We start from the raw sequence: 27,761 nt of genomic DNA on the forward strand, positions 1-27,761 counted from the left end.
TGCCGCCGCACAGAAAGCGAACGTGCAGGTTTGCAGGTAAGTTCCGGATCACACCGGCACGTCGCCGTTGAGTTTTCACAGAAGAAAAAAGGCTTTGGCTCCGCGCAGAGAAACGAGCTGCTAACGACAAGCCCCATGCAAAAAGGGGCAGAACCACTTGTCTGCTCGGTACAACGTCGATCCTGGAAGATGTTTTGCTACTGAACCCGTTTTTGCACGTTTTCTCTCAGCACGGCTCGCTCCCAAAGAGGTCAGCTTGCAGGGAATTGAACACAGAGTAGTGCAAAACAATACATTTTATTTGTTCACAGTTAAACACAAGCAACTGCCTTGACGTTTTAGAACATTCTAATAAGGACAGCAAAACCTCCTTTTGGTTTAAGTTCTCTTTAGCTTACGATTGTACCATTTCCTCGTATTTCATATTTATGGCATTTAATGTGGATTGTTTAACATGCTTACAAAGAGCGAGGCAGGGAACAGATTAACTTGACAAAGACAGCAATTTTAGATTTAACTAAAAGCAGTCAGTTAAAAAAAAAAATCTGTTTCCACTTCACTGATGGGACCCCTTCAAACGAACTGCAAGTTAACTACATACAGCAGATCCATGATTTCTAGACTTTAAAAAAAATTGCAAAATTTGTTCCTCTATAATCTTTGTGGTCCATAAACAAACCTAAAGTGGTTTCCATTACCATCCCAGTACTAAAATCCTTTTTAAAAGAAGAAAAAAGCCACCTTAGCCATGAGCTTGCGTTACCGCCAGGGCATTTTTCTAACCGACAACAAAAAACGGCCTCTCCTCAGCACAAGTGAAGTCACCAAATACGCCAGATACTCCTCTGGGCTGGCGAAGGGAAGGATGGGCGAGCGAGCTCCTCCAGCCTACGGGCACCCAACAGCTGAGCCAGCCCTTCAGGGACAATGTGCAAACCGTTCACGCCTGGGGCCGGGACCCAGTGGGGCGAGGGGCAGGAAACCTCCAAACCTTACCGAAACATACGCTACCACGTTTGCTACCACTAAGTCTTAGAAAGCCTATAGACATGTCGACAAAACCAGTCTGTCACTTACAACCAACTCTCTATTTTCTATTCCATGCAGATTCAAGCTTTGACAAAACCACTGAAGTTCACCTTTACTTTCAGAGTTAGGACTCACCAAGCGAAAGGACATCGAGAATAATTTAGACAGGCAGAAATGTATTTAGACCTTAGGTGTTGCGGAAGAAGCAGAAATGGGAGGAAAAGTACTGTCGGGCACAAGTCAGCGTACTGCCAGCTGCTTTGGCAGAGTCCTGTTCCTATCCGGGTTAAGAAGGGATTTGAACTGCAAGTGCAAGTGTACTTGGACTTGATTTACGTGCGAGTCGATTCTGAAACAGCAGCTGCCACCCACGGAACATTTAAGGAAAGAGGCCACGTGTGATGCAGGGTAACTGTGAAGCCCGATATGCCCAAGTCTGCCTGGACCCAGACATATCTAACACTTAAAACCAGCACATGCCTTCCTAACAGTGGGGTCTCTTCTGGCGTGAAGGAGATCGAGTCTGACTACTGACAAGCCCTGATCCCAAAATCAATCCTCCTTCACAGAAGGCTCATCGTTGACTTAAAACATGATTAGCGCAGAAAGGCTTCACAACAGAATTCTGATTCTCCGTTGGAGCAGGCTTCCTCCTCCTCAGCCTTGTCTTCTAAGGAAGCAGGACGAGGGCGAAGGGGAGATACCTACAGCCAACTGACATTGCTCAGCTGAAAAACGTGCTGCAGTCTGAGCAGCACAGCACGCAAAGGAAACCACATTCTGTAAGTCAAGCCTGAAAACACATTCCCAGGAAGAATGAAGCCAATTTCTTGGACTCAAAACGCAGTGGTCTTGCTCAGACCGGGAACAAAGAGCTAAGAAGGAGGGTCAGGCAGCACAAGTATTTCACTGATCAGAGATACAAATGCTCTTCTGCAAATCTTCATAAGCTTGCAACTCTACATACGTGTTCTGCATGCTCTCCCTACTCGAGTAAAGCTTCCTTTTCCCCTCTTCTCCCACCCCAATTGCTTTCTCATACGGACCAGGCTGAGGTCAGTACCAGTCTGTCAGGCAAACACTTAAAATACAAAAAAAGATCAGAAGCTAGTGTTTTGTTTAACAAGTCTTCAGCACATACGGTCTCTTCTGCATTACAAGCTCCAGTTTCTTATTGTCTGTTCAAATGTAACTTCCCAGGAAATGTTAAGGACAATATAAACAATGATCATGAATTAGGGCGAATGAATCGTTTTGCAGAGGTACACTGTTCTTTAAATATTTAGGTATTCAATCAGAGTCCAACTTAATGAAGACTGGGCTCTGAGGGATGTGGGACAGTGGACAGGCAAAAGAGAGACCTTTAGATGAATGCACTAGAAATTCTAGCGCTGCTTCTTTCCAGGATGAAAGCAACCGAAGTCACCCAGATGGGCAGCACAATTAACTGCTCTAAGTTGGAAGCTTGCAAGGAAATACAAAGCATTCATAGTAGACTCACAAATGTTAATTTGGCCTCATATTGCACTCGAGTTCATAAACGCAGCCACTCAACTGGGGACAGGGAGAAAGGGAAAAAAATACTTGCGAATGCTAACAGTTGTCCCTTCAAATTAGTACACGCTGCTAAGGATTGAATTTGAGAAAGAAGCAAGAGTTAGGCTGGGCGTTTCAATTCCAGACCCCAAAATCCACTTGGCGTTCGTTCAGCAGCCTCCTTCCGTTTCTGGACATCAATCCTATTCCGCTGCATGAGCTAGCTGCTCAGACCAAAGAAACATAAAAGCTTTTAGTTAAACTTGCATTCACGCCTCCTGTTCTATGCCAAGAATATGAAAATAACACTGATTGACTATCTTCCTTTTTAACTGTGGTCATGATGAGTTTCATTGTAGTCCATGATATGAAGCTGTCCAACACTGCTCTCCTGGATCTTAGGCGACAGGCTAAGGTTGTCGGGGCTCGGAGGGGCCTTTGTCTCCATGCTTGGATCTTTACATAGTTCAGTCTTTAGAGCATCAGAAAGCCTGTTGATGGTTACACCCTCCTCATCACACTGGCTCTCACTCTTGTTGCGAAATAATTCTCGTGCCTTCATTCCGAGGAAGCTCTTGGAGCTGGGGAGTGAACCTACAGTCAGTGGGACAGTAGTCGAGGGCTCCAGCAACATGGATGTCTCCCAGCGACTGCTGAATCTCTGGTTCTGGGGTTTTTCTGGGGTGGAGAGCTCACTGCTGCTGCCACCCTTACTGCTACTGCTACCTCGAGTGCTGGGAGGTTTGGTCTCTCCATTTCTACCAATTGTTTCTTCACTGTATCCCACCACAGTATCTTCATTGCCACATTCCAGCCTGTTTTGGAAAGAGAGAGGATATAGTTGTCAAGAAAATGGTATCAGCTGCTTACAACGGAAAGGGCAACGCTGGGGAAGGCAGGTTACTTCGATTACTTTCCATTTCTGCTACTGCAAATGCACTTCAAGAGTTTCCCTTTCACAGTTTCGTAGCAAAGCAGAAGGGACAGAGGGTAACCAGAAAAGTTAAGTGTCACCCACTCAGCTTTGCAACATCCAGTGTTTTATGTCCAAAGCTGACAATAATCCCCAAGCAGAACGGAACTGGACCCTGGTCTGTTAAACTAAACGAAGAGATCTGCACATCTTCCTTGGATCACAGATCTTCCTTTTACCTAACCCAAGCACAGGTGACCGCCACAGATCTGCTGGCAGTGCAGGAAGTTACCCTGATGCTGCAGCAGAATTTGGTGTAGAAAAAACCCAGTATGATCTGAAGGACAGGACAGCACTACGTAGATGCTTTAGTTAGACATACGTAAACCAACGACTTAACAACAGCGTAACACTCTGTGGATTAAAGAGACTGGTCTGAGACAAACCAGAGGTTTCTCTCAACCTTTGAGTAACGTTCCGCTCTCTGAAAAGCGCCTCACGAGCATTTCCAGTTCTGTCAATGACTCGTAACCTGGGCAGTCCTGAAACAGATGCGGTCTGTAAAAGGGGGAGTCACAGAAATATTTTGAGATCATGCTCCAAGTGCTAGGAATTCCGCAAGGATATCAGCTTCCAAGGAGCTGGTTGTGAGTCCAGCACGTTTGACACCATCACCCTTACCTTTCTTCTGCTGCTTCAGCTGCTTCTGTTTTATCATCTTCAAGTTTTTTCAGTAGGCTACTCTTCTCCAGCCGGCCAAACAGATCCAAGATCTCCAGCTCAAATGCCTGTGTGATTCTTTTCTGGGCCTTGTACCTACTTTCTACTGCTTGCAGCTGACCCCTAAACAGAAAAAGAAACCAAAATCCATCAGGTCCAGCGTCTCCAGATTCTGCCTCAACTACAACAGTGCATCTGTCAATGCACAGCTAAAATTTTACATAAGAAATCCCTACCTTGCTTGGATTTTGACATCTTCCAGGTATTTTTTTTGCTCCAGGAAGAGGTGGTCCTTCTTAGCAAGCTGAGATTCCAGTTCAGCTATCCGTTTCTGGGAAGCATCAAGCCTTTGGCTTTGCTGTTGAACACACAATTTTGCTTTCTCCAGTTCTTTCCGAAAAGCAGCGTGCAACATTTCAACCTCCTCAAAGGAAAGAACACAATGTTAAAGTATAATTTGATCGTGTGTTATTTCTATTAATATTTAGACATGTTTCTGATGCTATAAATAGGCACATTTTTAAGCAAGATGGAATAAAAGATGCATTTCTAAAAACAGATATAGAAAACTAGATGCTCTGAGGATGTACATTATTAAGTTACTGTGAAAATAACTATACATCACTGGAATTTATTAGCATGTTCTCTATGAAAAGCTTTTTTCAGCAAAGCAAACTTGCCAGTTCTGCACCAGATGAGCAAAGACAAACTCCATTTTAAAACCATTTCTGCAGCATGACCTTCATTAAATACCAGTAAGACTTTTTGGGGTTGTTTTGCTTATTATTCACCTTCTTTAATTACTTGCTCTCACGCAGAAACAGTTAGATTGTTGTGTAATTTACTTGTTTCTAATTAAAAAAACGTTTCTTTGAAGTCAAGAAGTAAAACCATATGAACCACAGAAGTTTTAGTAAAGTTAATACTAACTCTTAATAGGAAAATGACCGAGTGAGAAGACGAGGGCTGCTTATTTTAAAGCAGCACCTCACAAAACCCCATAAAATCCTGGTTAAGATCTTTCTACAAATTGTAGCACCACTACCTGTCGTTACACACTTTCACAAATATCAGAGCCCAACGTTACTTTACCAGCAATAGCCTGCTGCTGATTACACGAAGAGCACAGTAAAGTCTTGGCCTTCGGCAAGAAAAAAACTGCTAAGAATTTACTTCAAGTGGCTAAAACTGACTTCAGGTGTACCCTAACATCCCCTCCTTAGCTTTCAAGCACAGGGCACTGGCGAGATGCCATAACGACACAGCGCACAGAAGGACCTGAAGAGAAGACTAAATATGAAACCCAGTCCCTGAAATTCAATTTCAACCCCAAGTATCTGTTAAGTTATGAAGCATTTCCTTCCTTCTGACCACAAGGCTAAGAACAGCTTGATGGTGTCTTCCCAAAAGGCCTCCTCTGCAGCTCCGCACTCGTACCTTTGTAGTGTCTGTGTGCTTGTGCTGCAGCTGCTCCAGGTACAACTCATTGACCTCGCCAAGAACCAGAAGCTGCCTGTTCAGGAACTCCATCTGCTGCTGCACTGATTCACTGTTGGAAAGCTTGAAAGAGAAATTCAACAGAATCAACCACTGGAAAGAACAGTTCGGCAGGAGAGCCAGTTGACAGGCGCTGTGTTCACCGGGTATTTTTGCAAAGAAAGGAGACAAAGACAAGAATCCAATGATCGCAGGTAAGAAGTGTTAAATAAATTCGCTTTCATAAAGCTGGTGACAGCCTATACAGCACTTCACCTCACAGGCATTGCTTCCCTTAACACAACCATGTTTCCACTTACACAAGAAGGCCATTCAACTCCCGCTATAAACAAGACCTCCAAGATGCCAAGATCTAGCAAAGCTTTAATACAAGTTCATATTGCCCAATCTGCAAATCCCTACGGTGGAAAAAGCAGCCAAAATGAGAAGTTTCAGAAGGCTCTGAACTGAAGTTAAAGTTTCTTCACCAAAATACATTTCTCTGTTTTGTTTTTGTACAATTCCTATCAGACTATCAAACTAAGCACAGGCTTCTTTCAGAACAAGAAAGAAAAAGCACCTGATCAAAATTATCAGAAAAAAAAATCCAAAATCAAAACACAGTGAGACACAGAGGGACTCTGGGAACAATTCTTACCTTTTGAGAAACTTGGCTGAGAAGCAATTCAGTGTGACACACCTTGTTGTTAGCCTTCTTTAGTTCTAACCTCAGATCTGCAATCATATTCCGGCTGTCTTCCAGCTTGGTCTGTTCAAATGAAAAAAAAAAACAAAAAACAAAACAAACCAAAACCACTCACCCAGGGTTCTGAAACTTTTATTAAAGATTAGCAATGGCATATGGCTGGAGGGCCGGAACCCCCAGCACTGTAAATCAAGTTGTGTTGAGCACCTGTGAAAGCCCCAAAACCAGCAAAGAAATGGCATTTTCCTATTTCCAGACTGAAGCCAGGACTAAACAGAACTATAAAAGGACAATGACTAAGTTCAGCATTTCCAATTACGCACTCTCTTGTTCTGAATTAGGACGGTATCTTTAACAGAGATACGTAACTTTCTCTCAGATATTTTATGCCATGTTATTAGAAAGGTTATTTTTAAAACCAGTAAACAGACAACATAATTTTGTTCAGTGTCGTGCTTCATACCTGCAATTCCTGGCTCTGGTTGTAGAATTCCTCCCGGTCGTGTTGCAGCTGTCTGATCTGGCTGTGAAGCTGAGCCACTATATTTTCATGTTCCTCCTGAAACTGGTGGTACCTTGCCTGTTCTTTCTGCAGACTCAGTTTCAAGGCCTGGATTTCTTTTTCCTGTAGTTTCAGCTGATCTTTCTGTTAAGAACCCCATAGGAAGCATCAGACAAGACACCTGCTTTATCAGCTAGAGCACCCATCCTAAGTCACTACGCAAGTAAAGCTATCCGTTACTAGCATGCAGGCCTAACATTTTCCATAGATGGAACATTCTGTATGGAGCATGTTCCTAAGGCTTTTGGGGTTTGGTTTGGTTTCTGGCTGAAAAAAGAGATTACATGGTGATAGAGCGGACAGGCTGAAAACTCCCAAGTCACATCCAAAGGCACAATGAGCGGTAGCAGATTCTTCCACTGCCCCTCGCGCTTTCAACAGGGACTAGGGTTTCACAGCTGAAGCAACAGTTTATCTTCCAAAACATATTTGGAAGTCTATTTTTGGCTCTTCTACTGCATTATCAAAAGGTGAAACTGTTGATGGAATTAGCTATAATATGGAGATACAGAATGAAACATGTCTAAATCTGTAAAGAGACATCCCCTTCAGTGCACTTAGAACTTCAAATTTTATCATACTAAATACCTCTAGGGAAGAACATTTGAGTCTCCAGAGGTTTTGCTATTACTCCTCAACTTCAGGGCAATACTTCTCTGAACACCACAATAAGGTGTCTAGCTAGACATTAGGTAACCACTCTGCTGAGTGTGAAGCCTTTAACATTATCCACACAAAGTGCTGGCAGGGGTCAAGCACGCAGACACCCACTGAGTCAGCTGCCTACAGCTGAATAGGAACTACTGGTTCCAGTAATCACCGTGCACGTAACTTGTCTACAAGTCATTCCACAACACTGACTTGAATAAGGTGAGAAATGAGGCTTCTTTTTTAGTTGAGTGGTACTGAAAGATACTGGACAAACCAGTTAACACTTGTTCTAGCACCGGTGTGTTTATGTGACCGCTAGAGCTGTATCCCTGCTCACCATGGCAGCATTATGTTCCTCCAGTGCTGTTGCTTTAATCACTTTTCGCAGGAGTCTCCGGTTCCGAAGGGCATGTTGCTGTCGTTTGAAGCGCTCGTACAGTAACTGGTTGTGCAGCAAAAGCAATTGGTTACGCAGGGTGTGAATCTCATCCGAAGGGGGAGAACCTGAACCACAGTTAGAAGGCAGAAGAGGTTACTGAACTGTACTGTACCTGTTTCATGCATCGGAAATATTTTCTCAAGTAAGCAAATAAGATTTCTTTGAAATTACAACTTAAAAAGAAAAAAATCTGCCTGCTCCATTTGATCTCCAACACAAACTTAAAATTTTAAACGTTTTTACCAGAGCGACACGTATACGCTTCCAATGGGTTGCTCTTTCTAGTAAGATAAAAAGCCAAGCTCGCCCTCATCGCAGAAGCCCAAGAGCACAAAACTATGACACACATGTGAAGCAGCAAGAAAAACAATTATAAGTTTTAGATTCAAAAAGCATTGAAAAGGTGGAAGGATCTGTTGGATGACCAGCATCACACTGCTGAAGGCTAGCAGACCTTAAATGGTCAAAAGCAGAAAGGTCTAGAACTGAGGGGAGGCAGTTTTCACTTTTCAAAGATGACAAAAAGCAGGTGATCTCACTGGAACACAGATGTCTATCTGCTAAGCAGATAAACCATGACTTAATGGAGAGCACCATCTTTCTGCAGCATTAGTTAAAAAACCAAAAAGGTATGCAGGTCATTGCTTAAGCAAGTCTAATAATAGAGGAACAGATTGCCAAAACACAAGAGAAACCTCCTCACCTCCAAAGTGAGTCCAGTCAGCAGATTTGCTTGGCAGAGACAATCTGAAAAATGAAAAGGCAGCATTAACCGCTAAGTTCAAATTTAACAATGCTCTGCAAGTCACTTTAAAATGGAATGCCCACCTCAAAATAGCTTATGGCCTGATAAAGTGCAATTACAGTCAGTCGGTATGAAAGGAATAAGGAGGAACTGCACTAGCAGCAGGTTGCAAAGCCAGAAGATGGAGAGCATAATTTCTTAGAATTTGGAGAAAAATTCCCTCAGGCACAGAAAACAGCAGAAGGACAAAGCAGAATACAGGGTAATAAAATGAAAAGAAGGAATACAGCAGATACACCTAATACCTTAAACCTGGTTCTCCAGATTTAAGGCTCATTTACATCGGAAAGAAGAAAAGAGTCCATCTCCCCTTGGCCTGTACATTTGCTTTTGAGTGTCTAAGTGTGGGACTTAGACCTGATAAAGGAAACAAATCTCGCTAACAGTGGTACCAAAACCACACCTGCAGCATAGCCAACCACCCTGCTGCTTCACCCTAAGCTCTGTTAGTGAAAGCAGCGAGAGTACAACGGTCACAGCCCCTTTTTTACATCAAAGCAAACACGTTAGCACTGCAAATACAAAAATCCTCCGCCCAGAACCCCTAGCTCAGTTAACAGTAACATTTCACAGAACACGGATTCACTGTAGATGCCCAGACACGGCTGCTTTTCAGGCACAGCTACTACAATAAAGCCAGCGCAAAAAGGAAAGTTTGCAAAGGTGTTCAGTCACCTACTTGTTCAGCTCCTTAGTGTGTGCATCCGCTCCTTGCTGTATCAGTCTGTCCAGTACTTCCACGGGAGAAGTAGAGGACATGCAGTCATCATCTTGGGTTCCCTTAGCTTTCTTTAGCAGCTCTTCAGTCTTTTTGCCAACAAAGAGGTAGGCAGTCTTTGGTAACGCAACCTCAAAAAGGTGCTCATATAGGGGAGGCTGCCCATTCCCAAACACCGCTCTTCTTTGTGCTGGTACTTTGCAAGGGCTGGGAGTAAGAATACTCGTCTCCCCAGAGGTTCCTTCCCTGTTACCAGCAGGGCTTTCACCAGAGCCTCCACATGGCTTGTCTATGGGAGTAAATGTTTGTTTGGGTGTTTCCCGTGCACTCTCAGGCCCAGGCTTGTCCAGAGAAGACGTTAAAGGCTCAGAGGTCTGACTGTGTCCCTGAACACTAGAGACTACTGAATGGGTCTTCTTTTGAGAGCCCGACAGACTTTCATTTGTGCGGTAAAATGGAGAGTCAAATCCTCCTCTAGGCACCATGTGTTCAGCATCGGTTGTGATCTCGGAGATCTCTTTAGATATTGCATCTGACAAGGACGGGAGGGGGGAGCATAATTACGTATCTCGTATTTCAACATTACAAACATTTCCTTAGCCAAGATTTATGTAAGGGCGACAGAAATTACCTTCTTCTCTGTCCTTTTCAGCACTATCTTCAAAAGACAAACCACCTAAAAACTCTGGAAGATCACTTAAGGTTACTGAACTTTTACTACCGTGTGTGTCTGAAGAAGAGAAAAGAAAAAAAAAAAAAGAAAAGTTAGTTGTACAGATGCCACCTTCTCCAGCTTTATCACAGCACAAAAGAGAAGTCTCCTACTGCTGTAAGGTCCTTAGAATAAGCTTGTCCCTCCATCAGATGCTTCCTCAAAAGAGGAAGCTATCTGACACCTTTTCCATTCCATGTAGAAACCAGTTCAGAGACCAGTCACCTATCTGTCCTGATCCTGAAAGGTAATTTTGTGAACTTAACATCTGCGATGGCACAACAAGTGTGGCAACCGCCTCGATGAATAAGGATGTGCTGTTTGCAATTTAACCCATTAAATAAAACAAAAAGAAGCACCTTTAGTGGGACTACTATACTTCCACATTAGCACAGAACTCCCCTTTAGCTTCGGATCTGGCTACACAAGGACACAGTACTTACCTGAAAAAAAGGAAGTTTAGCAAACGTACGTAATACAAACTTGACAATATGTGGCTACTGATCAAACCTCCGAGACAGCTGCCAGGGAGATATACATTAAAGCACACAGGATAGAAACCTCATGCTCCCAGCTCAGCCACAGATTAGGAACCCAGTGAAAAACCTAGTCTGTTCTTAACTTGTAATCCAGAAAGTTCAGGTTCCAGTGTTGCTATACAACTCCACCAAGGAAATACAGCTTCACATTTCACTATCATCTCCACTCTGAGGATGGTAAAGATTCAGAGTACAGAAGTCTTAAATACAGAGCCAAAATCCCTTCCTACAGTTGTCACAGATGTAGATGACAGAATGGAAAATGGAATCTAGGTTTACCTATTAGAAGCTGAGTTCCTCAACCATCCACTGTTGATTTCAATATTCCACAGGACTTTAAAAAAGGTTCAAGTACAGCAATGTAATTGAAGATAGAAAACAAAGTTTTTCCAAGAGCCTTTAAAAGGGAGCATCATATCTATCCTTATGTGCAGCCTTAATAGTTTGATCCAGACATGTGACATACAACTTGTTCAAGTAAGATTTCATACACAACTTGCTGCTTCTAATAAAAAAAAAAAAATCACCCTCAAAGCATCAGCTTTAAAAAAAAAAAAAAAAAATCCTTTTTCAGCCTTCAGTGTAGATCTCTATATTTAAACACGGGTAACAATGCATGAGGGCCAGTTAAAAAAATCTGCAAGCTATTTCTGAAGGTGAATAGTTAAAATGAAATCAAAAGCATCACAAGGTTTTAAGTTGAATCACAGGTTAAGGCAGGATCCTGGAACTAGAAAGAGCTCAGGGAAAAAAAAAAAAAAGACAGATAAAAACCTGTGGAAAAGTGTTTGGCAATTGGAACAAATGTCAATAAAACCAGGATTTGTTTACAATTGGTTATTGTAATGGGGAGAGGAAAACAGAGTTTACCCAATGATTTATCGCTGTTTATGACATTTTGTTGTCGGTACAGTAAAGGCCTCCCAGGATCTGGTTTGTCCTCCTGAAAAAAACAAAACAAAACAAACCCCAAAATACACGCTTTGCATCAGACATCTGTTGGAAACAAGCCCCTTGAACAGTTTCATAGAAAGGAAATTCCTGCATTTAGATGGCTTAAACAGCAAACTAATATGAGAAGTCTTAAAACTGTGCAACTGGAAGTGGCAATAGTTGCCTATAAATTTAGAAGAAAATGAGTTTTTGCAGTGAAATGCAACATTTTTTGTATCAATTCTACGATTTTTATTTCTCAGTTATGGTCACTGCATATATGGCAAGTCAATGAAAAAAAATCAGATTTGTTTGGCAGAAGAATTTTGTTATACCTTCTTAGGAGGCGTGGCAGCAGCTAAAGGGAGTGAAACATGCACGAAGTCATCTGAAGCGCAGGGCGGAGGAGGAGATGTGGCTGGTGTTCCCAAAGGTGTTCCTTTTCCCCCTGCTGAAAAGGAGGGGCAAAAGAGTTCTCAGCCGGCTCCCACTGCCTCCTTTCAGCCGAATATTGGAGGTGAAGAATTGTACATTTAAACACTAATCTCAACCATTTACTTCTTAAGTCTCTTTCAACTATTTATCAAGACAAAAGGTCACAGTTTCCAAAAGCCCTGCTTCAGACTTGGGCACTTCATTCACTGGAACTTATTTCCTACCTCGGTGTTTGCATTAGCACTGCTCTAGATGACCAGGTACTCGGTTCACAGAAGTAATGATTAAGCCTGTCAAATGGCATGGTGTGGCATTCCCATTTAAGAAGCTGACAGCAAAATTCACAGCCAGAATTTCTATTAAAACAAACCTTGAAGGCTTAATTCCCAAATTCAGCACGTACCAGATGTGCCAAAAGCTTTGCTGTAAGGTTGTGATGCAGACTGGGATGACTCTGATGGGACAATTCCAGGGGAGGTTGGTGGAGTGGTCATACCACAAACTGCAGAAGGACTCCAGATGGTAACCTATGTAAAAGCAATACAAAATAAACACAAATCAGCGAAGCTCAGAAAAGGAACACGTGAAGCACCTGTATCCAGGTTCGGATACAGGAAGTCAGATGGGGATTAGATCTGAAGTGTACACCAAGTTCTGAAGAATTCACAGTACTTGTCAGAAACATGAATTTTTAAGACTGTCATGAGAACCTACAAACAAAGTGCAAAGCATTAAGAGCACGCTGAGCATTATCTGCTGCTTTACCTGCTGCGGCTCAGTTGACAGCCGTATTGACTGTGGGCTCAGAATCTGAGGTAGCTGCCCTGGCATCTGTGATAGTGTTAGCCGAGGAGTGGAATACGGGGTAGAAGTCCCTGAAAGTTAAAAAAAAATACAAAAACAAGAACACCCAAAAAATTAAAAGTATCCAACTTTGTTGCATGCAGTTATGATTAGATATTGCATCTGACAATCATGAATCAATGATTCTTCTGGTTAGTATTTAAAGGCTTTTAACCAAAACACTTCAAATCCATTCAACATACACATTCGTAGTTAGCAAACAAGAGACTTTTCTTCGAGCCCAAGAAAATAACTATTTAATGTATTACATACTACAGCCTTTTTTTCAGTTGGTTCATTGTTTTGGGGTGGGGGTAGAGGAGAGGAAGATGCAGTGCAAAGGCAACTTTGCAAAGATGCTTTACGTCTGCATAATCACAGCATATACCTATATATTCCTTTTTTTTTGTTTTTTTTTAAAGTGACAGTTATTTTCTGGTGCCCAAGAATCAGACTTTAAGCGGGAGAAATTAGTAAGATGCCTTTTTGCTATAGGGCCAGTTCTCCTCCAGGGATTGGGTATTCATTAGCCATCAGGCAGGTCTTACCATAGCTGCTCTGTGTGTCAATGTAATAGCTGGCACTGGGGTCAGTTTGATGATGTTTTAAGCTTGTGCAGAGTTTCCGAGACACAGAGTAATAGCCATCTTCATACGAGGCTTCTGCAGGGTCCAGGGAGATTTTGGCACATTCTATCACAACATCATGAGTTTCTAGTCTTTTCCACCTGCAGACAGTTTTTGGATCCAAAAGAGTAAGTTAGTCAATTATTGTTATAAACAAGAGTTCCTGGAGATATGAGGAATTGGCTTGTAGGATGGGTCATTTGTTCCAGACAGCTTTGCATGCTCCCAGCCAAAACTGGAACAAGGCACCACACAGAAATTGCAACCAGATGACTTGTAAGAGGGGGTCTCAAAGAGGAGACAAACAGCTTTGACACAGAGATCCATAAAGGTCTGCCATGGAGCACTCTGGAAAGGAGGAACAGCATACGAAGACTTGGTTGATCCTGAGCTTCAGCAGCTGTAGAAAGCAGCTCAACTAGACTCAGATGTTGGTAGTCAAAATTTAGACATGCCAGCAGTGAGGGAATCTTATATTATTTAAGCAACCACCATCTGTAATGCCAGTTTCAGGTCTGTGGTTTTCCTCCCGAGTTTTGGGAATTTTTTTTTATTATTACTATCACCTCCTTCTTTCTGAAAACTTTCTCTCACTACATTAAGCAGCCAGATTAGATCTGCCCAATATCTCAGGGGATGGAAGTTCACTGTAAAGAAAAAGTACTGAAGGCTGCTGTTAAAGGCTGAATTGCTTTTGAATGTAAGATATTATGTGCAAGATACCAAACCAGAAGGCTTCAACTGGTAGTTTTGTGCCAATTGTACTCCTTAGTGGTGCCACCCTCCCCCCTGTCTGGGAGAAGCCTGCAAAATTGAGCATTGTGATATTCAATAGGTTCCCATTTAGTAGTGTTTTCCTAGTGGCTCTGAAAAGCAGGGCAAGAGCACTACTGTGCAGCAACAAGAGTCAAATTCTCCTCTTCAGTGGCTGGGCCTGTGGAGACAAGAGAAAAGCAGCAAGTGGTGCTGCTGCAGGCAAATGAGCCTATTTCTAAAGAAAACTAATACAGCTGATAATGTTAAGACATACCTGTTAAAAGAAATGATCTGTTAACTGAACCAATATCTAGGTACCAAAACAAAACACACTGAAGCCATTTTAAAAACTTAAAACCCACCAAATACTTCAACAAACCAAAAAAATACGACCCAAACCTTAAACCAATGAAGCAGGTCAGTGGTAGTTTCTGTTTATTCAGTATAAGCAAATTCTTTTAGAACTTTATGAGGATGTTTGATCATTAAGTCATAAAATTAAGACAAAGTCAACTGTTAAGTAAAAGACAGATTCTATCCCAGACACAAAATGAACTTAGAACCCTAACATTGTTGTTAATGGCCTTTCACAACAGGTTTTGCTTATTCATCCAGCTGTATGCTTGGATGAAGAAAGTCTACATGTTTACCCAGTGTACCTATGAACACGGGTGGCAAAACACCACTGGCACACACTGTTGCTGACAGAAAAGGTTTTGCTGTAAGCCTTTTGAAATAACCCAGCTAAAAGCTGCTCATTTATAGCCTTTCCTAATAGCAGAGTGAACATATATACCTTCGTGGGTCCAGTTCATGGTCCTTAGATCCAGTCACTAATTCTGGATGAATTCGCACATGTTCCATCATTGGCTGGATGAGGAAGAGCAAGAAGAAGTACGTATTATCAGTACAGCAGCTTTTGATCGCACTGAGCTACACAAAGCTGATGAGCAACCTACCGACCCCAACAGTTCAGACTGTTACATTTAACAGGTAAAGCTAACACAACACCACACCTTCAAGAGATGATCTTGTTCCCAACTGAGGTTTCAGTCCTCCAATAGGCAGGTTTTATTCTGTTTTGTTGAGCAGCCCTCAGTTAAATCAATGTAGTGCATTAAACTGTCAAATACCTGCCTTTATACAGCTACGAATTTCTTGTCTCAGATAACATAGAGATGAGCAGCACTTTACCTTGACTACCTCTTCAAAGGTCTCCAAGTTTTCCTTCATACTGTAGTGAGAACGCAGAAAGGAAACAAAATTGCACGGATACATTCCATAAAGACGATGAAAGAGAGCATAAACGCTGGCATGAAGATGGACAAGATAAATCTCTGCCACGTGACCTAGAAAAAGTAGTTAGAACCTTTTTCATTACATTGGAGAAAAGAATAAAACTTCTAAGAATGCAAGAAAAGTACTTTTAAATTTGAAATGTTGACTGGAACAAGTCTTCTGAGACACAAATAGTCCCTAGCAAAACTGTGAAGTTTTCTGAGAGAACAGGCAACACTTCTCAGCTCACAGCAAAAAGAAAAATTAAGATATGGCACATTAATTCCAACTAGTATCCTGTCATTCTCAAAGCACAGCATTTCTTTTATTCAAGTAAAAACCTCGAGATAGCGAGCTAGAGTTTGCAAGATTGAGTAAAAAAGAAAACTAAGGTTTGCTTCACTTCGAAGCTAAAAACTAAAAGCTTGTATCCACAAAAAGCAACCACGACGGACTTGAATCTTCCTAGCCACACCTTGTAAGCTCCAATCCCACTTGCAATGCAAAGTGGCCCTCTAAATAGCACCTCTATGTGCTTAACACAGCAGTTGTTCACACAGCCATGAGACACACACATAGTTAACGCTAGTGTTAGATATCGGACACCTTACAATGAATTCAGCAAAACCAATTCATCAGAACCAATGCTGTAACTGAGACGACCAGTTTTACCAACCCTTTCATGACTACTGACAGTTGCACATTACAAGAAACTCTTGCATGTTGCTTCTTCCCCCTCCCCATCCATACCTGGGAATCTCAAATTCCCAAGTGACTGCCTCAAATGTTAGCATTTTCCCTTCTCTATCCATTAAGATCAATCTCTGCTTTTCACTGTCGTCAGGGTAGCATTTCAGTCCAGTGAAACTTCGTGTAGTAGTAGCAGCACCACATGGGAAAAACTAAAAGACTTCTGAATTTTGAGCAAAGCAGCACTCCCCGATGCTATCAAAGAACAGAACAGCTTGTGGGCTTAATATATCATTTTCTGCATTTAAATAATGTCAGACCATGAAGATCCTCACCGAAGAACGTGCTCATCAACTGCGTAAGAGTCACAAGGATACCACTAAACCATAACTGCATGCAACAAAGTTGAAATCTCACCTGGATTCTGCAAGCACCAGGCTGAGAGACGCCCAAAGATACCAAAGAAATCATGAAGGTACTGTTTGCCAGACTGAGGAATCATTGGCAACATGGTTATTAGCACTAGGACACCTGTGGTGAGTACTACTACATCTGTGTCAGTCTGCAAGAAGGGAAAAAACCTGCATTAGTCAGTTAAAAGCGTTGAACTCAATTTTTTCCGATGATGAAGTGAACATCGAATCATCATCATGGAAAAAGTTCTCTACTTTGAAACAGTCCCTTTGAAACCTACCGTAACTTAATGAACCGAGACTATTGCCTCTTTCATCCAGAACAGCTCTAAGAAAAAAGATTTGGGATTCTTGCTCCTATTCTGCTGCTGCTTCTCTGTATAAAGATTTGACTTAGTTAAAAAGGGAACATCACAGTTCCACAACTAAGTAGAAAAAAAATGACTGGTATGTGAAGCATCTTACGTACCACCTTCCTTCTTGGAGCTAAGAACACACAGCATTCGGAGGCTAAGAAACTGCAAATCTGATCAGGGTAGTCAAGGATGTTGGCCAATTACCAACACAAGGGTCAAAAGCTTTTCTATTAAACCTGGTTAACGACTCCGTCTGCTAAATATTTCATAAAGCAGCAATTCAAACAGTAACTAGAACCCCATGGCTTACACCAAGAGAAAGGGACGTGGCTGTAAAAATCTTTAGCTCGAAGGAACAGTAATAGAGAATCAGATTTTAGGACAGGACACAGAAAACATTCAAACTCTTTCCTGGCACAGTCCCTACTTGCTTCCCCAGCTTAACGCGCATTTCCCTCGGTAGTTGCTCGGCTCTGTCAGGACAGGGGCGTAAACAGCACAGGTGAGCCTGGGGCCAGAGGCCACTGAGCTGGTCTTGGTATCTCCCAGAGTCACTCAGGCTGATGGGCATAGTCAGTGTTATGGATTTTTCTTCTTCCGGGTAATCTACAGCCTCTATTCTCCCTCAGACAGACACCACCTTTCAGAGCACATTTCACATCCATCCCTGTCCCTCCGTACACAGCCCTAAGCTCTTCCACATGTCTGCTCCACTCCCACCAGCCTTCTGATGCACTTCACTCCTCTCACAACCAGGTACGGTTCACATTGAAAAGGATAACAGAACTTGTCAGGCACATCACGAGTTCCAGTAACGGCACCTGTAGCTGCTTCTCTGGCAGTGACAAATTTGTCGTGGTTTTGTTTTGAAGAGCACTTGCACTTGACCATATCATGCATTTTAATGTGATTTAAATGACTAATATAAATTCTTCACTATGAAATTATACTACTGACAACACACTCCAGGCCTCAAAACCTTCGCATTATTCACGGTTACAGTACTGTACACTATTATAACTGATAAATCTGCAGATGGGAAAAAAAAAAACAAACCATGTTTGTGACAGCAAACAGCTACCTCCTTGTAATCCAGCACGTCGGTAGCTAAGAAGGGAAGTCTGCTAATTCCAAGGTAATTTCACCACAGAACAGTCTAATGCATCTGAACTGCAAGTACAGTATATTACCTTACATGCACAAATTTCAGAATGCACTAAAGAGAAGTTATTTGGCATCTGAAACGCGAACTTCATGAGAAATATATCAACTTCACCGATGGCCCTCTGTCTTCAACTTACTTTCAGAAGTTTTAGTAAACTTTCCTAACTGAAAGTTAAACAGTGACAGTGGCTTTTAGAAACAAGATGTCAGTAATAACAGGATCAGCACAAAGTATTTAGTTGATATAATTCCACTGTAGCTCAGTGTTTTAATCAACATTTTATCTCTTCTCACAGCTTAACCGACATCAAATCAGAAAACAAATGCCTTCCATTACAAGCATGTATGTTTACATCAGGTGTACAAGTGTTCTATGGACATCACCGACAGTTCTTACCTTGAGACATTTAAGTAATGAAAGTAGGAGAGGTGCTTGAGAAAGCTTATGTTTCCAAGATGGTTGTCGTCTTATCACGTGTCCCAGCAGAGAGAGAGTGGGTAAACGGGTAGCAGCTTTGCCCATATATTCATTAATTTTGTCCAGTAGATGCTGACAGAGGATTTTGCAGAGAGTGGTAGAAAAAGGAAAGGTACTTACATTTAACTGGTCTGTATTCTTTTTCACGAACCTACGTTCAGCAGTCTGCCACTGCCGACTACAGAAACTACAGGCATTTTACAAATACACAGGATTCAAGAGCAAATGAAACCCAGCAATGAATTTAAGTCTGCTGGTAGTAAAGTGCAATCTATTCAGACTTCACTGCACTTCAGAGTGTCTATCGTAAATAATAAAAAAATTCTGGTCAGCAGAAGTAAAATAATTTGTAGTGCCATTCTCTCAATCTATTTGAAAATCCTTACTTGCTCTCAAAACTCCGAATTTGTTTTAGGCTACACATCCAGCATTGAACAACCAGCAGTAGCACTGCAAAAAGACAACATTAGTCCTCAGAAAACTTTTATTTACAGAGGTTCTTTGCTTAATTGGGTCAGTTTAAGCAGCCCAAGAAACACAGACCTTTAAGTTTTTTTTAAAAACTTAACTACTCTTACTACAGAGATACTACATCTCTACAACAAGGTAATTCTATACCAGAATGGAACAACACAGTTCTAACAGGTGCTATTCAAAGGCTGCTTCAATACTAGGCTAAAATCTGCCACACTTGATAGCAGGATTTTTTTTTTTTTTACCTTGTCATGAGGCTCTTGCAGTGTGGACAGTATATGCAGTGCCTGCTGAGAATTGGTTTCCAAGTAATAGTCCACCAGGTTGTTCACAAGCATAGGTCCACGGTCTATCAGTTTGTTTACAGCAAGAAAAAAAAAACACAAACATTCTCAATACACTAAAAATGAAGCATTTGTTACAGGGACATTGCACAACTTTTAATCAACTATTACACAATTTATAACATAAACCAGTACTCATTGAGGAAAATGAGAGCTCTCAACTACATTTTCTAGTTCCTAACCATTCAAGCAATTGCATTGGGCTCAGGGAAAGCAACTACTTTAATAACTAACAATTACTGACTAACCTGAAAAACCTAGAGGCAGCTGAACTGCAAGCTATTTTACCCAGTACAGGTAAAGAGTTCAGGAGTAACTTTACATTCTCTCCCTTCAGCACACAAAGGAGAGCAAGTTCGGGACCAGGACACTGACAGTGCTCTCACGCTCTGAAAAGGCTCTATCAACATAAGGGATGCCTTAAGAGCAGCGGAAATTTTTTCAAGAAAGTCTGGATCCGTTCTTTTCTTTGGGGTTGGGGCTTCTTGTTGGTTGTTTTTCAAATGAACAAAACCCCACTAGTTCCCACAACGTGGATGACACCCAATTCTTTCTAGATACACTTGACAAAGAAAGTTCCATGAGGTCACTACTTGAGGTTATGCCCCAGGAAAAGCCAGTCATTTTATAATAGCATTTTAACAATTACGTAACAGACCTTCGAAGAGACATGCCATTAAGCAAAATGGACTGAAGCCTCAATCCTTAAAGCAATTTCAAACTCAAATATCAAGAGTTTCTTTCAAGTTGCATTTGCAAAGACTGCGTTTGATAGAAAAAAACCCCATTATTCTACCTTTATTGGTGCAAAAGCAAAACCCTTCCTTGAATTACAGGAAAAGATACATACCACAAACGAGATTATCTTTGAATGCAGCTGTTATATCTTCCAGGACTCCCAGAATTGGAGAATCCAGCATTGAGAGGAGCTCACCAACATTTCCCTGCTGTGCCATGGTGCACGTACTGACATGAATGGGGAGGTTAAAACTTCACGAAGTTCCTCATTGGTGCCTCTCTACCAGACTAGGAGAGAAGAGAGAGCAGATGAATGAACTTTCCTCTTTCGCCTTCCATCTTAAATCTCTCATCAGTTCCCTACTTCTTTTCTGCAGCATTGCCCATTTAACACAGAGGATTGCTACAGTTTACACACCTGCAATAAAAGCTGTAAGAGAAAAGTTTCCAAAGAAGCCAATGAGTCATGAGCAGGGTTTTCTTCACCTTTTTAGAAGACATTCATCTATCTTGCAGAAGACCTCAGCCAGCATATATAGATTGCCAGAGCATTCTGTTACCATATTTTTTTGTATTTGCTCTCCAGGTCAGCCAACTGAGACTAAAGTTTTGAATAAAATGCAAAGAGCTCCCTGGAATCTCTCCATTCTTGCTTTTTCACAGCAATTTCTCCTCAAGCAACCTTTCAAGCCCTCTCATAGTGGTCTACACTCTGTAGAAAATATGCATCGCAAGCTCCTTCTCCACTCCCGCGGCTGGATTAGAAATTCACTGCCTTTGGCTTTGCATTACTGCATACTAATAGATTTGTGCTTTAATACTTGCAATGTGGCCAAGTTGCAGCTGTTAGGAAACAGGGTTACTACAGCTGCTGTTCCTCAGCCACCCTGTGCATACTAAATCACAAGCTCAGCAGCACAACATACCTTGTTTTCGCATGTCTAATTTGTGAATAATATATTAAAAACTCAGCAGTGCAAAAACCGTATAGATCGTTAAATGCAATAGCATGCAGGTAACGTGACTGGTCTAAGCAGGAGTAACATGACAGCACTAAGCCGGAGTAAATCTAAGCCATTGCAGGCTTTTAAGGTGGCTTCTTCCCGTGTACCAGCAACAGAGGGATTCAGCTATCACACCTATCTATCACAAAATGAATCAAGTTTTCTTCATCCATAAGAATCCTATGCCGAAGCTTTCCCAGTGGCAGAAAGACTCTGGCTTCACACCTAATTTTATTAGCAAGGGTTTCTTCTTTCCTCCTACTTCCAGCCTGCATGCATTTTTCACTTCCTCCACGGAAGGCAGGACTGACATGTGCAAAGTTTACACACAAGATTTTTTTTTTTTTTTAACTGCAATTGTGTATACAGCACCTGTTCTGTGGACAAGCTCAGCTTCTGTCTGCAATGCTGTCAGCCACACACCTTTCATGATCACTAATAAAGAAAAAAGCATGAAGAGGTTAACAAAAGGCACAATTTACTTCTTCCTTATCAAAGCCTGTCTATTCAGAACAGCATTAAGTTCTTTACTAAGAACAGCAGTGCTATGTTGCTCCTGTGTGAGGAAAGTCAGTCCTTAGTTTGAAAAACACCAAAAGGTGTTGCAGGCTGCCCCTTCCAGAATTGTCCACAGGTCAAACTGTGCAATTGCCTCAAACTACACGGCTTTTCACAAGACTGTATTTTTGTATTGTGAACCTTCAAAAGCTGCTTCAGAGTTTTATTTATGGTAGGTAAAATCTTACACACAAAGAAGTCTTCTCTTACCCTACCAAATTCTGAACCTAGAATAATTACTGTAATTGTTTAAGTCTTCAGGTTCTAGTGAAAACATTGTTAGACATTAGCCAAGGACCATGTCTCAGTGCTCTATTTTAAATAATGCTGTAATTACTTATATACATATTACTTTCTTGAAAACTTATGCTTAACAACGTCACTGGACAGCAGGAGTTAACCTGTCTACCAATAAACTTCGTCATTTGCAACATATCACCCTGTAGTTGCAGAGCTGCCCAAGGTCACTCTTATTAAGGCCACAAGACATCAGCTTACTTAATCTGGCACTGACCGCAAATTCAAAGGTGATAATATGGCACCACACTCACAACTGGCATTTCATTAGCAACGAACTTACTTTAAGTGTTCCAGTAATCACCATTTCAGGAGAAACCTCCCCACCCTCAGTTTTCAACGATCATAGCTGCATAGCTGAACAGTCCAAATAAAATTTCAGTGCATCTACAAGCAGCCAGCAGAGCCTGCTAATTGAAGTGCTTCAGATTCAAATGCTATTTCTTTTCAAGTCCCATGCTGGCAAAACCTTAAAAACTGCAGACTTAAAACTGGCTGGTGGTGTAAGTGAGACTTTCAACTAAAGATAATAAAATGGAAACTTGGTATGGGGGAAGAGTCACTTTTTACTCAAAAACAGAACAGATCTCTGCTTTCCAAAAGTATTAGATCTGGGATTTGTTGTGGTTAGGGGTTCTGGCTTTTTGTTCGGGTTTTGGTTTGGGTTGGGTTTTTTTGTAAGGGTTTGTTTTGGTTTTTTACTCTATATTGTACAGACTTCCAAGCTTCAACTTCTTCCTCAAAGAGCTTGCTGTTTAGAAGGCAAGCAATGTTCAAAGAGTGACACCAGCCTTTCAAAAAGCTTAAAGCCACTCATCTATGCAACCCAAGGAGTCAACCTTCCACTTTGTTACTCATTTTCAGGAGTCAGCTGCTTTTTTAGTTTCTAGTAACTGCTGTGATATTTAATTTACTAAATTGCACTTATACAGAGGTACCCAGAATGCAGGCAGAACTATAGATGGGTAAATAGCTCACAAGTAATCTACTCCTTTATTTCTGAGACACTATCTTTGAGACTGTAAAGGGCCTGCTAACACGGGTGCCTCAATTTTTATCAGGATAGAGTCTCAGCTATGGTTAAGCAATAGATTCACCAGCTTCCTAAGCAACATGAATTAGCTGTTTAAAGTCCTGTTAACAAAAGAGATGCATGACCACACCCCCAAACCAGCTGCAGGCAAAACCTGTTTTGAGAATCAAAGCAGCATAAACACTAGTCTTGGCTTTTTTTTACCCCATGAAGACCTTGTCAACTCTCTTTGCTTCCCCACCCCTCACCAGAGTGAAAAAAATGTTTTTATTTCTTATTTTCCTCTAGAAATACTATTATTCTTGGACCAAATTCTTCACCATACCAGTAAAAACCACAACGGCAGGTTTTACTAATTCTGATGTTGCCAGAGGGAAAACTACAGCACGGTGAAACCAAGAAACATGCCTTTGCAGACACTCTAGATGGGTTCTGGAAGTCAGGTTCAGCAATACACTTGCAGACAGATGGGAAGAACACCGGTTTAAATGTTCCATAGGTAAGAGGATTTCAAACTTTATGCTACTGGCCTGATGGCACACACAAACACTACACAGAATGGTAAGGGTTGGAAGGGACCTCTGGAGATCATCTAGTGCAACCCCCCTCTAAAGCACGACAATCGGACAAAAGCAAGGCTGATAACACAAGCTTAGTTGCCAATAACTATACACATCGGTAACTAATAATTTCCCAAGCTCCCTAAACTGAAACAGATGGCTCGAGTGACCTTGAGCCAATAAAGCCAGCATAGTTTAAACAAACTTGTCAATCAGTTGATTGTGCACTGAAGTACTTTACGAAAAGTGGAGCAATCTCCACTCCAAAAGCCCATATTCAAAGTATTTTAAACCACATCTAAAAATGGGACAATATTACACATAGGAACTTCACTAGGTGGAAAGTTTATCTGCTGAAGTTATATAAACACCTGGATCATGTTGTCACCCTGCTCTACACAAAGAGTCACATTTTAAAATAAGCAAATCTCGGCTTTCTCAATGCAGGATCTCTTGTCAAGTCATTTGTGAGGAACTGATTTGAAATCCTAAGACTAAGGCTGAGATCCTCTAATCATATTGAGTCTGCAATGCCCAACACAAATGAACAAACCAGGAAATTCCAGCAATAGTCTTAAATCACATCATACTTTTTTTTAAGCAAAGACAGCTGAATAACTAGTTTACAGGCAACAGGCTTTTAACTTCAATGCGTCCTGGTAGATGAAGCACAGTTCCCAGGGCCCACAGTGTCAGTGTGATTTATGACCAGTTCCACCAGTAATTTGTGATGTGATGCGATTCTCAAATCTTGTAGATAAGGAATGTGGGACAAGCCAGGTTAAGGAAATGCCATTACCTTGTAAAGCAGCGAGATCATCCATTGAATGCCACAGTATTTTGTATCTGGGACTGATACAATACCTGCAGGATCTCCCTTCAACCTTTATAGTATCTTATGACAACCAGGTCTTTCTTCTCAAATACACAATATACAAGATGAGCCTCTTTAACACTTCCCTCCCTAGCTATAGCAATTATTCCTCTATTAGAAGCATTTCCACATCCCTGCAGCCATACTTGGAACTGCCAGGATTAAAACAAAGTCACTAACTTTTCCATACGGTTCGAGTCATTGATTCTTCACTAACTTTTCAAATTAGTTTTATATAAAAGATCCAAAGCACTAAAGAGTAAAAAAAAAAAAGTTTAAACACCTTTTAAAACGCAACACTTAAACTTCACTGGAAGATGTAACAACAACAGCAAACTTCTTACTCAAGAGCTTTCATAAAGACAAATTTTAGTAAAAAGCACCAATTTTAAGTACCAATACAACTTTGGAGCCAGCTTACAAGAAAAAAAAAAAGGAGAAGCCAACAAGCCAAGAACCAATTTGTTTTAAAAAAAATTTTCAGTAACTAATTTAACCACAACACAATACAGTTAAGCTAGAAACTCATGACAAAGGAAAAGACTGTAGAAATACTCATTGGAAAAGGCTAAATAGAGAAAGAGCAGAGTATTTCAACAGATTATGACTTCTGTAAGTATTTCTGTCAAGAGAAGATGTTCTTCTGTTCAGTGTATTTTTATCTCAAGCCAAATGAAAAAGCAGCTGGTAGTGCCAGTTATGCTGCTCTGAGGGGTGGGGAGGAGGGGGACACTCCAGATTCACACACACATTTCCCAGAACGTCCTTAGTATTTGCTGTGACAACGTAGAAATTCAGAAACACTTGTTCTCTGGGGTGGTGGGGAGGGGATCAACATCACATTTCATCCCTCTTCGTTAACCGTAAGTTAAATTTGCGGCATGCCTGAAAATGGTTATTTCCCCACCACCACCCCCCTGCAGCCCAAGAGAAAAAGGGGATTTCAGCACCCTAAGACCACTCCTGACAGCAATGAAGTAAAACCAGGCCTCGAGACTTTCCCATCTGATTTCTGCTGGAGGTAAAGTAAGGTCCTCAGGGTCTGCTTTGGCAGAGGCCACGAACAAGGAGAGAAGTATTTTACAGCAATCACCGTTTTCAAAGCAAAATTCAGATTGACGACAAAGTAGCCCTTCTCACTCGAACCTTTGAAATGTTTGTCATGAAAGGATAAGCCTCACACACCCCCCTCCCATCCCGAATACAAAAATCCAAGCCTATTTTGTATTTCCCAACAATATCCAATTTTATATTTTTTTCACAGGTAAACCAAACACTACCATTACAGAAGTAACAAGCAACAAATGAAAAGCAACAGTAGGGAGAAAAACCACCGGTGGCAATAGGAAAGTAAGCAGCTAATCATTCCCTTTTCCACCACCCAGAAATAACAACTAGACACTTTAAACGTCAGTTCAAACTGATCACTACAACTTCTTCCAGTAGTTCACATTTTTCTGATTATTTTAAGATCTGATATGAGACTCCATTCCTAAACTCAGTAATTATTTATAGTTGTAACTCAATATTCTATACATTCTCCTGTACTTTGTTACTGGTGCTTAACTGATGCAGGAACAGAAAGATCACAAAAACCCAATAACCACAAACAATGACAGAGAATCACATTCAGCAATTTTGAAACTATGCTGTGCTAATACACTACGCTAATTGCTACCCATCAAACTTCTGTCAGAGGGAAAATTGTTCAAAAGCAATGCATGTCGAAAAAAAGCCCAAACATGGCAGGGCTGACGCTTAACCCTTTGGCAGAAGCCATGCTAACAAGCCAGCTACTAACCTGAACGGGAATTATTTCAATTCCTTACGCACAACTGCATACAATAATAGCAAATAAATAAATAACAACAAGCACCATTTTTCTATGCCAATTTAATTAACAGTACACAAGGGAAATAAGTCCAACTAAGGAATCTTTTTAAAACTATGAACAGGTAAACAGGGAGCTCTAGACTTCGCAGTAACACGAGGAGTGAGACTCCTAAATCTCTGCAGCAGGTTTTTTGTCACCAAGAGAAACGTTTAAAGACATTCCCAGAGCTAGGCTGCAATTCAGCAAGTCTTGAAACCACTGCAAATCTTGAAACCACTGCAAACTACCTAGCATACTCAGTCCGGGCATTTTAACTACTCCAGGAGTCAAAGTAGGCATTACACAGAACAACGTGATGTGTAACTTTTTAATCAAAGCCAAAAAAGGATAATACCCAGGAAAGTGATACCAGTTCACCACTGCAAGAAGTTTGCTCTTAATGTGCTACCCAAAGAAACGCCTATGCTAACGGAAGAAGAATTCTTCCTTGTCCTCGTTATGTTTATTAAACTACATGAAAACACAGCAGCTACACACCAGACCAAGATCCTAATATATAAAAAATATATACCTGTCTGCAACATGTCATAAAATCTGGTACCACTCCCCCGCCTCGACCATTAAAAAGCACTTTATTTGTTTATTATCGAAGGTATCTTTTCCAAATGGATGTATACATGTTTGCCACGTATGTTACAGGCTACGCGGTTCTTACAGAGCCTGACTTCGGTAATCACGTCACCAGGTCACACAAGGTGTTTGGCAGCTGCAAGAATTTCAGGGATCAGTGCAAATCAACACCCCAGCAGCCCAGCTCTAAATAGGGCCAGCATTCAATTTAAACTGCAAATAATTACTAAAGTCAAATGTTTGTTCAAACACCAAAACATCTGCAACTGGATAGTGTATCTCACGTGAACCCTTTAATAATGCTACTTTTTATTAGTCACCATAAAAGTAAATTCTTAAATAATGAAAAGCTAAGGAGCCAGGATTAAACACAGCCAAAGATAAAATCATTTTAATTAAAGCTTATCTCATGACACATTAGATAGTCTGACTATATTTTCATCTGAGTAAGTCTGCGCAACTCCCTATGAATGCAATTTGGTCCTGGGCTGACTAGGCTGTTAAAAAAATTAAACCCCCCAAACAAGCAAACTAACAAAAACAAACCAAAGAGTTATTTTACTGAGTAAAGAATTTTAAGCTTATGATTTTAAGCTTAAACGTGGCATACCTGTTTCTGATAAGCAGAGTACTTGAT

At 41.2% G+C, this 27,761-nt stretch overlaps 1 protein-coding gene across 3 annotated transcripts; it reads right to left on the bottom strand.

Moving 5' to 3' along the window:
• Positions 1 to 278: 278 nt before the first annotated feature.
• TSC1 (TSC complex subunit 1) lies at positions 279 to 27,761 on the bottom strand. 3 transcript variants are annotated; one of them, XM_086475806.1, is made up of 23 exons: positions 27,735 to 27,761; positions 21,711 to 21,773; positions 20,447 to 20,622; positions 19,498 to 19,601; positions 18,698 to 18,850; positions 16,785 to 16,929; positions 15,594 to 15,748; positions 15,196 to 15,269; positions 13,566 to 13,744; positions 12,940 to 13,049; positions 12,578 to 12,701; positions 12,075 to 12,190; positions 11,677 to 11,749; positions 10,187 to 10,285; positions 9,517 to 10,087; positions 8,736 to 8,779; positions 7,931 to 8,097; positions 6,844 to 7,026; positions 6,333 to 6,443; positions 5,636 to 5,758; positions 4,435 to 4,622; positions 4,160 to 4,321; positions 279 to 3,380 (listed from the first exon to the last, which is right to left on the bottom strand). In XM_086475806.1, the coding sequence occupies exons 3-23, from the start codon at positions 20,550 to 20,552 to the stop codon at positions 2,894 to 2,896; spliced, it is 3,474 nt and encodes a 1,157-aa protein (XP_086331932.1). In that variant the 5' UTR covers positions 20,553 to 20,622; positions 21,711 to 21,773; positions 27,735 to 27,761; the 3' UTR covers positions 279 to 2,893. The 3 variants fall into 3 exon arrangements, with proteins under 3 accessions (XP_086331932.1, XP_086331934.1, XP_086331933.1); XM_086475808.1 differs by lacking the exons at positions 16,785 to 16,929; positions 19,498 to 19,601; positions 20,447 to 20,622; positions 21,711 to 21,773; positions 27,735 to 27,761 and having other exon boundaries at positions 4,435 to 4,619; positions 18,698 to 18,740; XM_086475807.1 differs by lacking the exons at positions 16,785 to 16,929; positions 19,498 to 19,601; positions 20,447 to 20,622; positions 21,711 to 21,773; positions 27,735 to 27,761 and having other exon boundaries at positions 18,698 to 18,740.

Source organism: Leptosomus discolor, chromosome 19 (assembly GCF_034619465.1).
Source record: "Leptosomus discolor isolate bLepDis1 chromosome 19, bLepDis1.hap2, whole genome shotgun sequence".
Lineage (NCBI taxonomy): Eukaryota > Metazoa > Chordata > Aves > Leptosomiformes > Leptosomidae > Leptosomus > Leptosomus discolor.